The 12,545-nt window shown below is 41.9% G+C and overlaps 1 protein-coding gene across 1 annotated transcript in view; it reads right to left on the bottom strand.

The window, feature by feature from the left end:
• The window catches only part of LOC133642350 (A disintegrin and metalloproteinase with thrombospondin motifs 7), a 301,060-nt gene that overhangs the window by 183,218 nt on the left and 105,297 nt on the right, over positions 1 to 12,545 (bottom strand). The window contains exons 7-8 of the mRNA XM_062036489.1: positions 7,905 to 8,054; positions 4,459 to 4,602 (exon numbers count right to left, since the gene is read on the bottom strand). Coding sequence (XP_061892473.1) covers positions 4,459 to 4,602; positions 7,905 to 8,054 — 294 coding nt within the window. The remainder of the gene's footprint in view (positions 1 to 4,458; positions 4,603 to 7,904; positions 8,055 to 12,545) is intronic.

Genomic DNA, 12,545 nt, shown 5'->3' with positions numbered 1-12,545 from the left:
TGTCCGGGTGAAGGTGAAGCGTCACTGGCTGTGGACGAAACAGCCGAGAATGGAGTTGCAGGAGCTCAGCAGCAGAATATTGGAGGAGAACAGTCACCGGAGAGTGGACGTGGATCAAAATAATCCACATCAGCAGGATCCAAACATTTGATCTGGTCATCCACATTGTGACGGAAAAGTGGAAGTGGCCTCTTTCGCCAAACTCCGATGATCAGCCGGTGAGGGACTTCTCAGATTACCAAGACGAGATAAGTGCAGTAAAAGCAAGCACCTAAAACAACTTCAGGGAAGAAATAAAACTGATGAGCGCGCCAGCGTTCACTCAATCGGAAGCCATCTTAGCAGCCCGATGATGTTTGGCACTAGGGGTGGGCACCGAATCTGGTACTTTTTTTTAGCACCGACCGAAACCAGCCGGTACTACCGAGCCCCAATTCAAGTAAGATCCAGCGGTGCCATGTTTCAGTGCCTGGATTGCGCGCCATGTCACGTCTGTTTGAATTAGCACTCGCGAGTGGCGAGGTACTTGCTAGCGCTTGAGAGGAAAACAGGCGATTTCAAAGCGGACATGTTTTTAGTAATCTTGCAACCCATCAATGTTTCATGACAAAAACCCAACCATGCCAAAAAGAAAACGCTCTAAAGTGGGGCTCGTCTTTTCCAAATGCGATGCCGATGCAGATTACGCTCGCAGCAATAGTTGTGACGTAAAAATCAAGGCAAGTGGCGGGAATACTTCCAATTTGAGGAAGCACCTGGTAACACAGGATTTTTCTCGTGGCTGAAGAGTGCAGCCAAGTTAATGTACGGCTGCAACTCCTGCAATTGGCAACTTTAGAGACTCGGCTGCAGACAACAACACGGGGGCAGAAATGGCAATAACATTTGGTGACATCCTCTACGTCTGCTCCAGGTAAAAAGCCGACTGAATAAGAATACTTTAGCTTTGCATTAAAACTTGCAATAGTTAAAATCAGCTCGGTTCCGTATTCTGTACTTTGTAATATTAATGTAAACATTTTGCTTCACTTTCATTTGTAGTTTAGTTCACCTTTGATCAGCACACCACGGACATTCAAAAAAGAAGTCAACAAAGACTGTCAGCCATCCGAAAACTTAAAAGGACTATACGTTGCACCTCATCTCCTGTTATTACTTTACCAAAGCATTGTTCAACCCATCCTTATGTACTGTTCCACATGTTTTTTCACCATGCTTTCTGTAACCAACCGGACCAAACTCACACGCATTACAAACATAGGAGCTAAAATCATCAGCCTACCCACCCCCACCATTTCAGACCTCAACCACAGGTCCATCACTCGACTGGCAAAAACAATAGTCCTGGATATCACTCACCCACTACACCAATACCTCATCCCACTAGCATCAGGGCGCAGGTACAGAACTATCAAATTCCGGAGGGCCCGCCTCAGGAAAAGCCTTATCCCTGCAGCTATAGCCGCCCTTAACCCGGCCGACCTGTCTGACAAGCCTGTAAATATGTGTTGGTCATGTAGGATGTCTTTTTGTTATTTTTTTGTGATGTGTAATGTCTATTGTTCAAATGTACGGCAGTGAAAATGAATTTCCCCAAGGGGACCAACAAATGTAAATCTAAAAAAAATCTAAACCTAAAATACTTTTGAAAACAAATATTGGTATTTACTTTTAATCCATCCTTTATTGCTCATTTCTTTCAACATAATTGCCTCCATGGACCCCCAGCAGATATTTTCCAGATGGAAAAAGAAGGGAGTACATGGAGCTTGGCAATGTGAAGACCATTAACTTGTACAGCATGTAATGTACAGAATATCAAAAGAAATATCAGAATACAGCTGGGATAGCATCTGTCATCATGGCAATGTGAAACGTATGGTGACAGCCAAATCGCATGAAAAAAATAATTCCTCGTTCATTTGCATATTGTGAACTATATGTGCTAAGTTATATGGAAATCGGAAACGTTTGAAACAGTAGCCTATAGGCATACTTTGGTAAAACTGTATCCTATTTATTTTTGGGCGTATATTAGGCTGCTAAGCATGCTCTACTTATTTTCACCAGTATAACCATTGCTAGTGTTAGTTGTAGTTTGTTTTAGTCTTGGTTTTCTGATCGTACTGACAATAACTGTTACGGCGGGGTTGCAGCTGGCTGCGAGCTTCGTTCCCCCGGGATGCAAACGGACGACTCCGGACAGGACTTGCAGGTAGGAACATGATTTAATCTTGAAAACACTCAAAGCGGTACAAAAAACAGAAAACAAACCGACGGAACAAGGTGCCGATCGCACTTGAAGCTAAGGCTACTACTTAGCATAGACTAAAGATAAGCGATACTCACGTAACAGGAGTATGAAGCAAACAAAGAAGCCAGGCCGACTGACTGGCAAAGGCAGGCTTAAATAATGCCTCTGATGAGAAAAAGGTGAGCGTCCCGAACACCAGAGGCAGGTGAAAACAAGCAGCCATGGCAACCAAACCAAACTCAGAAGTGTCACAAACAGGTACTAAAGGAGTCCAAAACTAACAGAAAATACAAAAACATGATCCGGACCACGGATCATGACAATAACCATATGATTGCCATTTGTTGTGATATTGTACGCAGGCATGACGTACTTCTTCCTGAAAATAGCCTAATTTCTGTGTAAAATGTGTTGGTTAGAGATTTGTTATTGACAAAACGCTTGTCTATTCAGCAGTTATTGTCCCAGCACCTCAACCCCTACTAATAAGCAGTGGAAGTTTAAAGTTCCTTGGAGTAGCCCAGTCGATAGAGCTGGATTTGGCTGCCTATATGGCAACCTTAGTCAGGGAGAGGGGCTACAAAATTTTGACCGTAATTGCAGTACCATTTCTGGCCAGATTTGTACATATGGCTCTTTTAAAGCCTACCATTGACAAAAATCCTCACATGTTTAAAATGTTTTAATACTGGTTTAAAATATTTTGACTTACATTACAATGGTTTTTGCAGATAATGAAGAAACACTAATAATATAATAAAAAGAGGTCCCATCATCCTTAATTTTTTTCTGAATGAGGCCCCTCGGTGGAAAATGCGAATATTCGACTTCTGCTCTTTTACAGTTCTTGGACTATTTCTTGAAAACCAGCTTCTGTGTGCGCCAATACACTACTACTCAGGAGCGACTTATGTGTGAAATGTTTAACACATCACCGTTAAATATCAAATATTATTATTTAGCTCATTCATGTAAGAGACTAGACCAGGGGTCGGCAACCCAAAATGTTGAAAGAGCCATATTGGACCAAAAATACAAAAACAAATCTGTCTGGAGCCGCAAAAAATTAAAAGCCATATTACATACAGATAGTGTGTCATGAGATATAAATTGAATTAAGGTGACTTTAAGGAAACTAAATGACCTCAAATATACCTACAAATGAGGCATAATGATGCAATATGTACATATAGCTCGCCTAAATAGCATGTTAGCATCGATTAGCTTGCAGTCATGCAGTGACCAAATATGTCTGATTAGCACTCCACACAAGTCAATAACGTCAACAAAACTCACCTTTGTGCATAAATGCACAACGTTAAAAGTTTGGTGGACAAAATGAGACAGAAAAAGAAGTGGCGTAAAACACGTCCTAGAAAGTCGGAGAAAGTTCTACATGTAAACAAACTACGGTGAGTTCAAGGACCGCCAAAATTAGTAAGACAAAACGGCGCGCGCCAAATGCTCGAATCAGTGAAGCGTGTTTAATATAAACAGTGTGCTTTATAACAATTAGGGAGGTTTGTGTCATGTTTGTCCTCCTACAGAAACCATATTAAAACAAAAAATAGAATTTTTCCATTTTTTATACATTTCTGAAAAAGCTCCAGAGAGCCACTAGGGCGCCGCTAAAGAGCCGCATGCGGCTCTAGAGCCGCGGGTTGCCGACCCCTGGACTAGACGTATAAGATTTAATCGGATTTAGCGATTAGGAGTGACAGATTGTTTGGTAAACGTATAGCATGTTCTATATGTTATAATTATTTGAATGACTCTTACCATAATATGTTACGTTAACATACCAGGCACGTTCTCAGTTGGTTATTTATGCGTCATATAACGTACACTTATTCAGCCTGTTGTTCACTATTCTTTATTTATTTTAAATTGCCTTTCAAATGTCTATTCTTGGTGTTGGGTTTTATCAAATAAATGTCCCCAAAAAATGTGACTTATACTCCAGTGCGACTTATATGTTTTTTTCCTTCTTTATTATGCATTTTCGGCCTGCGCGACTTATACTCCGGAGCGATTTATAGTCCGAAAAATACGGTACTATAAATCACTAATCTCTATAATGTATTTCTATTTGCATTTGCTTTATGTTCTGTAAAAAATACATTTCCTTGCATAAAACATTACACAACAGAGGGCTGTGGTTCATTGTAAGCATACAAGCATTGCATGCATTGTGCGGTACTCACTCTAGGAAGCGTGTGATGTACTGGCGACTGCAGCGGGACCACCTGGGCAGAGAGGTGCCGTAGAGCAGCTGCGGTGACATGATGAAAGGTCTTTTCCCAATGGGTTCACAGTCATTACCATTGCCATCATGCTGAATGCCAAAACTGCGAGAGAAAAAAACATAGCATATGGACAGAGTGATTATTATGGGATTAAAAAGCGTGAAGCACAAAGTGTATTATTACAGACAGGTAGAACTGTACATGAATTGCCCATGTACATTAGCTACATTCATCCATCCATCCATGTTCTACCGCTTGTCCCTTTCATCATAAGTTATTGCAGGACTTTGTGGTGTACAGTCGTGATCAAAAGTTTACATACACTTGTAAGGAACATAATGTCATGGCTGTCTTGAGTTTCCAATTATTTCTACAACTCTTATTTTTTTGTGATAGAGTGATTGGAGCACATTCTTATTGGTTACAAAAACATTCATGAAGTTTGGTTCTTTTATGAATTTATTATGGGTCCACTGAAAATGGACCCATAATAAGTCAGGACTTTGGGAAGGCCATTCTAAAACCTTAATTGTAGCCTGATTTAGCCATTCCTTTACCACTTTTGACGTGTGTTTGGGGTCATTGTCCTGTTGGAACACCCAACTGCGCCCAAGACCCAACCTCCGGGCTGATGATTTTAGGTTGTCCTGAAGAATTTGGAGGTAATCCTCCTTTTTCATTGTCCCATTTAAAGCACTAGTTCCATTGGCAGCAAAACGGGCCCAGAGCATAATACTACCATCACCATGCTTGACAGTGGGCGTGGTGTTCCTGGGATTAAAGGCCTCACCTTTTCTCCTTCAAACATATTGCTAGGTATTGTGGCCAAACAGGTACATTTTTGTTTCATCTGACATCACATGGACAAAGATAGGACCGTCTGGAGGAAAGTTTTGTGGTTCTATATCATTGGTTCTTGCAACAAGAAAATGTGTGAAAAGTTAAAATAACGGCTTAAGGGTCTTAAAGGGGAACTGCACTTTTCGGGGAATTTTGCCTATCATTCACATTCCTTCTGTAAGACAAGAACACATATGTATTTCTTTTCTTATGTATTCTAAGTTGTAAATACGACCCGTACGAGGTGGCTAACAATGCAACTAATAGGAATACACATATCCACTAATAAAACCCTCTAAACAATACTGTATTTACATCTTGTGACCTAAATATTAACTAAATATTAACAATATTTTGTTATTATAAGCGCTAACGCAGGCAATCTATTTTAGCAGTGTATTGATCACAGAAAGCTAAGCAGCTAATGCTGCTATGTTGACATCATCAGCCGGCAAGCTGCTGCTGCTGCGTAGTAGTACTAGAGTTGGTGAAAGTTAATTCTAGATTATCAATCATGTCTCTCACTTGGATAGCAGAAAGTTGTTGACATAAACCGAAACGTTAGGCAACTTTGACATTAGTCCCAGAGATGGCGAGAAAGCCACAAAGACACTTGTTGGCGGCACATTTTTTTTTAACCCCTCAAGTGGGTTATGATTAATTCTTCATCTAAATAGGGCGATATGAACACCCATTAGCTGGCATTCCAATGAGAGCAGACTTAGTACAGTAAATAATTGTTTTATTACGTACTTTGCAGTTTGTATTTCTTGTTCAGCACTTGGCAATACTGCTACATGATGCTTAGTGTTTCATGTTTAGCACACAGCTTCCATAACTTGTAGCTCATCTTCCTTATATTCAGGCTCAAAAATATAGGGCTCTGGAGCATAATTTGTCCCAAAATAGTCTTTGTTGTCTCTCATGAAGTTAAAGTTAAGTTTAAGTACCAATGATTGTCACACACACACTTGGTGTGGCGAAATTATTCCCTGCATTTGACCCATCACCCTCGATCACCCCCTGGGAGGTGAGGGGAGCAGTGGGCAGCAGCGGTGGCCGCACCCGGGAATCATTTTTGGTGATTTAACCCCCAATTCCAACCCTTGATGCTGAGTGCCAAGCAGGGAGGTAATGGGTCCCATTTTTATAGTCTTTGGTGTGACTCGGCCGGGGTTTGAACTCACAACCTACCGATCTCAGGGCGGACACTCTAACCACTAAGTCTGCCATGAGTAGAAATGTTGTTGTTGTTGAAGGGAAAAGCAAACATGATGTGTCTGATATTCTCCCTGCTGCTGTTGTCTTGTGATGCAGCTGTCAATGTAATGATGTCATGATGCAGCAGTCAACGTAAACCTTGGATTATCTTATTTTGATTTATTCAAAAGATGGAAAATACAGATATTTGTTTTTACATCTGAACTTTTCAAGTACAGTACTTTGATTATAAAAGTCTAATCATTTCCTATTTGGCCTTGGTGCCGTTTTTGAGCTTGTGTATATAATTAACCCATAATGGTAGTCATATTTATTCATCAAGCAGAACATTAAAAAAAATATTTCTAAACAAAATCCGCTAAGAGGGCCTACTAGGTTAGAATGTCCGCACTGAGATCGGTAGGTCGTGAGTTCAAACCCCAGCCTTGTCATACCAAAGACTATAAAAATGGGACCCATCACCTCTCTGCTTGGCACTCAGCATCAAGGGTTGGAATTGGGTGTTAAATCACCAAAATGATTCCTGAGCGCGGCCACCTCTGGTGCTCACTGCTCCCCTCACCCCCCCAGGGTAGTGGAACAGGGGGATGGGTCAAATGCAGAGGGTAATTTCACCACACCTAGTGTGTGTGTGACTATCAGTGGTGCTTTAACTTGAACTTTAACATGCGCCAGTGGTCCCCAACCACCGGTCCGCGGACCGATTGGTACCGGGCCGCGCAAGAAATAAAAAATAAATATATTTTCTAAAATTTAATCAACATAAAAAACACAATATATACATTATATATCAATATAGATCAATACAGTCGGCAGGGATACAGTCCGTAAGCACACATGATTGTGCGTCCTGAAAAAAAAAAAAAAAATCCACCCCCCCGGTCCGTGGGACAAATTTTCAAGCGTTGACCAGTCCGCAGCTACAAAAAGGTTGGGGACCACTGACACACGCCACTGCAAACTGCACTGCACTGAAAACTATTTGCCAATTGCCAAGATTTAAATTCGTATTTCTATAATTGTTCTAGTTTTAAAAGCTATTAATTTTTTTTTAGTCATTGACTTTACATCATAATCTTAATTGCATTTTTATTAAAAATTTTTTTTTTATCAACAAGTTGTATCGACACCTGCCTACCCTGGCTGCATGTCCCTGGTACACATACAAAAAGAATAGAGAAGTAAAACCGGAGTAAATAGGGAACTCCTTTAAAGCGGTGAATATATCTTAGAGATTGAAAGCATTTGACAACAGAGAGAGAGCGGGATGGTTGCAGCACATTCAAAAGGTAGCGCCCTATCCATTGCAAACATTACTTTTAATGTGTGTCATAGAAACTTACTTGTGCCCCAGCTCATGTGCCACAGTGAAAGCCAGTGGGAGGCCGGTGTCTTCACTGATACTGCAACTGCGATGTGATTGACACATCCCCGCCACATGGGACAACCCCAGGGTTTCGCAAGGCATATTGATGGATGCACAGATGTCCTTCCTGCAAAGACAGAGTGCCATCCTAATTAGATGTACGCGAGCTGGAAATGGCAAGGAACAACTGAGATTAGGATGACATAATGATGGCGACGGTATGGAAAGGTGGTGGGATTTAAAAAAGGAGAGCCTTTTATCGCATGCTGCCATTTATAGTGTTTCATTGGGCAACCAAAGCTAAGATTATGCAAGTGCATATGTTTATGCCACCTCTGTTATCCGCAAGGTGGATGACTAAGAATATGTAGTACACAGTCTTAATGCCTCCTTCATATGCAAATATCTGGTGTTAAGGTCAATTTAAGGGTGTCCAAACTACGGCCCGCGGGCCAAGTGCGGCCCGCCAGCGTCTTCAATCTGGCCCACGAGACGTCTTGAGTTCAATAAAACATCACACCGGGAAGATTTTCTGCCATCTTGTGGATAACGTGAGTAAATCAGATCACTGAACCTTGAATGTACTAATAGCACAGCATTTACTTATTTGACACAATCCAAACAACCTTCCCTAGTCATGGTGCAACAAAAAAAATGCAACTAACAGAGGTCAACACACATGGTCACATATGAACATGAACTTTGTGGATATTATGAAAAAAGGGCATGGTAGGGAACCACCATGACCTTGATGTCCCCCAATTTTAATTGCATCATTAGTCCCCACCCACAAATATTTCTCTCTCATGCTACAGCACACACATGATGGGACTGGAGGTTGGCAGTATTGGCTGACCTCCTAATTTTAATTACACTGTAGACACTCTGTGGGCCTTATACACTCCCACTACACATGCACGAGTGGGTTGGGGTTCAAGGGTGCGGCGCGCCCCTCATTTCCTCCTCGACCGGCACAGGCTCCGGGGACTGCGGTCTGGTGGCTTGCCAATCCCGTGCAGAGAACTCGCTGAGGGGGTGAGGTTTTAAATTGTTTTAAATGTAATAAAACATTTTCTTTTTTTTTTTAATGGATGTCTTCACTTCCTGTTGGGCTGAATTCGTGCCGGTCTGTTTCGGCCTCGCACTGTGGGGTTTGTGTCGGTGGCTGGATGCAGGGGCAGCGTAGCCCTTTTGTTTGGTGTGGATGCTGTGTCTCGGTTGTTTGGGCGGTGGTGTGTTTGAACTGGGGAGTAGAGTTTTTATTGGGGGGTGGTGTTGATGTCTCTTGTTTGCGTGTTTGCGTTTGGGCTGGCTGGTGAGCTGGCACTGGCTGATTTTTTCAGTCGTTTTGATTTGATCGGGTGGTGCTGGTTTTCAGGGGTATCGCAGCCGTTTTGGGACAGGGGTGGGGGGTGTGGGGTTGGAGGAGTGCCGGACCTGTTGGGTCGTTGTTTGGCTGGTTCTCGGTGGACAGTGGGTTCCAGGGCTGAATCGCTGCCTCACCGGCTTGTGTATGGATATGTATGTAGGTATGTATATGTATACATTTAAATATATTTTTCGGGGCGCTCTCGGGGCCTGCTTGTCCAGCGGTGGTCGGCGTCTTAGGCTACTGCAGCCTGGCTGCATGTCGGAGCCCATTGGTCCCGCCATCCACCCCTTCCGGATGCCCGTCTTAGTTGGGGCCCGTATCAGCTAGGTGCACTACATGGTATTCTGCAGTGTTGCAAAGCGGCCAGCTGCTGGGGTAGTGACCTTGTGTGTCAGCGTGTCTGTGATCTCTTTTTTTTTTCTTCCCTTACCTGATGGGGAGGATCCACCACGGCAGTCGCTGGGTGTTTCATCTGCATCATTGGGGTCCCTGCAGGTGGGGTGGGTGGTTCCCGTGGCCCCGTGCTGAGCAGTCCTGCAGCGGCCGACTTGGGTGGGGCGGCCTGGGGCAGGGCGGGAAGGCTGCGGGGAGTCTCTGGGCCCCTCGGGGAGGGGCAGGGCGTAACGTCTATCGGCCTGTGTGGCGTGTGGTCTCTCGTTGGCTTGGGGGCTCGCTGTCCCCTACTTCTCCTGTGCCTTGTCCTCTGCTGGGCGCGTCTGTCTATGGTCTACTGCTGGCCGTGCCGGGCGGCCCGGCTCTGAGGATCCTGTCGGTGGCCAGCCTGACTGCGTGGGGCCGGTGGTCCCTTGTTCCCTGGGCACCGCACCTGCTGTTTTGGGTTGGGCTCTCTGGGTGGCTCGGGCCGAACTTTGGCTCCCGCACACACTGGGAGACAAATATATTGTACATACAAATACATACACACTTAAACACAATTATTCATACATATATACATACATACGTACATTCATTCATACATACATACACGCACAAATTGGTACTTACCCACATACATAGGTACATACGCTCCCACATACATACACAAATGCAGTACATACATACAAACTGACGGTACATACATCTACAAGCACATTCATTGCACAAACATACATATACACGTACTGTACATCTGCTTTCTTTTGTAATTCAAGTTATTACATGTATTGTTGCATTTTAAACAATTGTATTGTTGATAACAGATGTAATTATTCTTCTTCATTATCAATAGTGATATTTCTATTGGTAGTGCAATAATGTTCACTGTCTTTTCTGTGTTAATATCTACTTTTTTTACTTTTTAATTTTTCGTATCATATATTTGTACATATTGTATTTGCTAATGTTGTCCTGTTGTTGTTGTCTTTCTGTCTTATCCCCCTCGTGTCCCGCCAATTTTTCTTATTCTTCCTGCTTCGGTCAGGCTATACATACAGTTAACAAAATCAAATTAATAAAGTAAATAGCGACTGGGTCTTTGAAGGAAATTGAATTAATTTGCTTTCAAAAATCACAATGAATAACTTTTCAGGTAGCTCACTGTAAAACTCAGACATGTGAGCACCCTTTCAGGGTTGGGGTTTAATTTATGTTTTATTTTATTTTTTAATTAGAATTGCAAAAAAATTATGAAATAAATGGTTTCATACTGTCACTATGGGCTATTGTGTGTTGAATTTTGAGGATGAAAATAAATGTATTCCATTTTGGAATAAGGTTGTAACATAACAAAATGTGGAAAAAGTGAAGAGCTTTGAATACTTTCTAGATGCACTGTACATACCTAAATGCACACAAACACATATATGTATGTAAACATACATACAGTCGCATTCAAAGTTTACATACACTTGTAAAGAACACAATGTCATGGCTGTCTTGAGTTTCCAATAATTTCTACAACTGTTATTTTTTTGTGATAGAGTGATTGGAGCACATACTTGTTGGTCAAAAAAAACATTCATGAAGTTTGGTTCTTTTATGAATTTATTATGGGTCTACTGAAAATGTGACCAAATCTGCTGGGTCAAAAGTATACATACAGCAATGTTAATATTTGGTTACATGTCCCTTGGCAAGTTTCACTGCAATGAAGCGCTTTTGGTAGCCATCCACAAGCTTCTGGCAAGCTTCAGGTTGTATTTTTGACCACTCCTCTTGACAAAATTGGTGTAGTTCAGCTAAATGTGTTGGTTTTCTGACATGGACTTGTTTCTTTAGCCTTATCCACACGCTTAAGGGAAGGCCATTCTAAAACCTTAATTCTAGCTAAATTTTTGTTTCATCTGACAACAGAAATTTCCTCTTTATCCATGTGATGAAACAAAAATGTAGCTGTTTGGCCACAATACCCATTAATATGTTTGGAGGAGAAAAGGTGAGGCCTTTAATCCCAGGAACACCATTCCTACCATCAAGCATGGTGGTGGTAGTATTATGCTCTGGGCCTGTTTTGCTGCCAATGGAACTGGTGCTTTACAGAGAGTAAATGGGACAATGAAAAAGGAGTATTACCTCCAAATTCTTCAGGACAACCTAAAATCATCAGCTCGGAGGTTGGGTCTTGGGCGCAGTTGGGTGTTCCAACAGGACAATAAGGCTAGAATTAAGGTTTTAGAATGGCATTCCCAAAGTCCTGACTTAAACGTGTGGACAATGCTGAAGAAACAAGTCCATGTCAGAAAACCAAAAATTTAGCTAAACTGCACCAATTTTGTCAAGAGGAGTGGTCAAAAATTCAACCAGAAGCTTGTGGATGGCTACCAAAAGCACCTTATTGCAGTGAAACTTGCCAAGGGACATGTAACCAAATAGTAACATTGCTGTATGTATACTTTTGACCCAGCAGATTTGGTCACATTTTCAGTAGACCCATAATAAATTCATAAAATAACCAAACTTCATGAATGTATGTGTTCCAATCACTCTGTAACAAAAAAATAAGAGTTGTAGAAATTATTGTACAAGACAGCCATGACATTATGTTCTGTACACGTGTATGTAAACTTTTGATCGTGACTGTATATCTCCTATTTTTCACAAACTGTAAATAAACCAAAATAAATTAAACAAAAATTGTTCCACTACTTGAAAGCGAGAAAGTAGGTAGTGTTTTATTTTAGACCTCCATTATTCCAGTGACTGTTCGCGACTATTGATGCATTCTTTTCTTATAGCCTGCTCCAGCTCAGTCTGAAGACAACATGTGAGAAAGTATGAGAAAAGAGGAAAGGGAAGGGGAAAAAAAGA

The sequence above is a fragment of the Entelurus aequoreus genome, linkage group LG02 (genome assembly GCF_033978785.1).
Source record: "Entelurus aequoreus isolate RoL-2023_Sb linkage group LG02, RoL_Eaeq_v1.1, whole genome shotgun sequence".
Taxonomy (NCBI): Eukaryota; Metazoa; Chordata; class Actinopteri; order Syngnathiformes; family Syngnathidae; genus Entelurus; species Entelurus aequoreus.
This window is presented reverse-complemented; position numbering and strand designations above follow the sequence as displayed.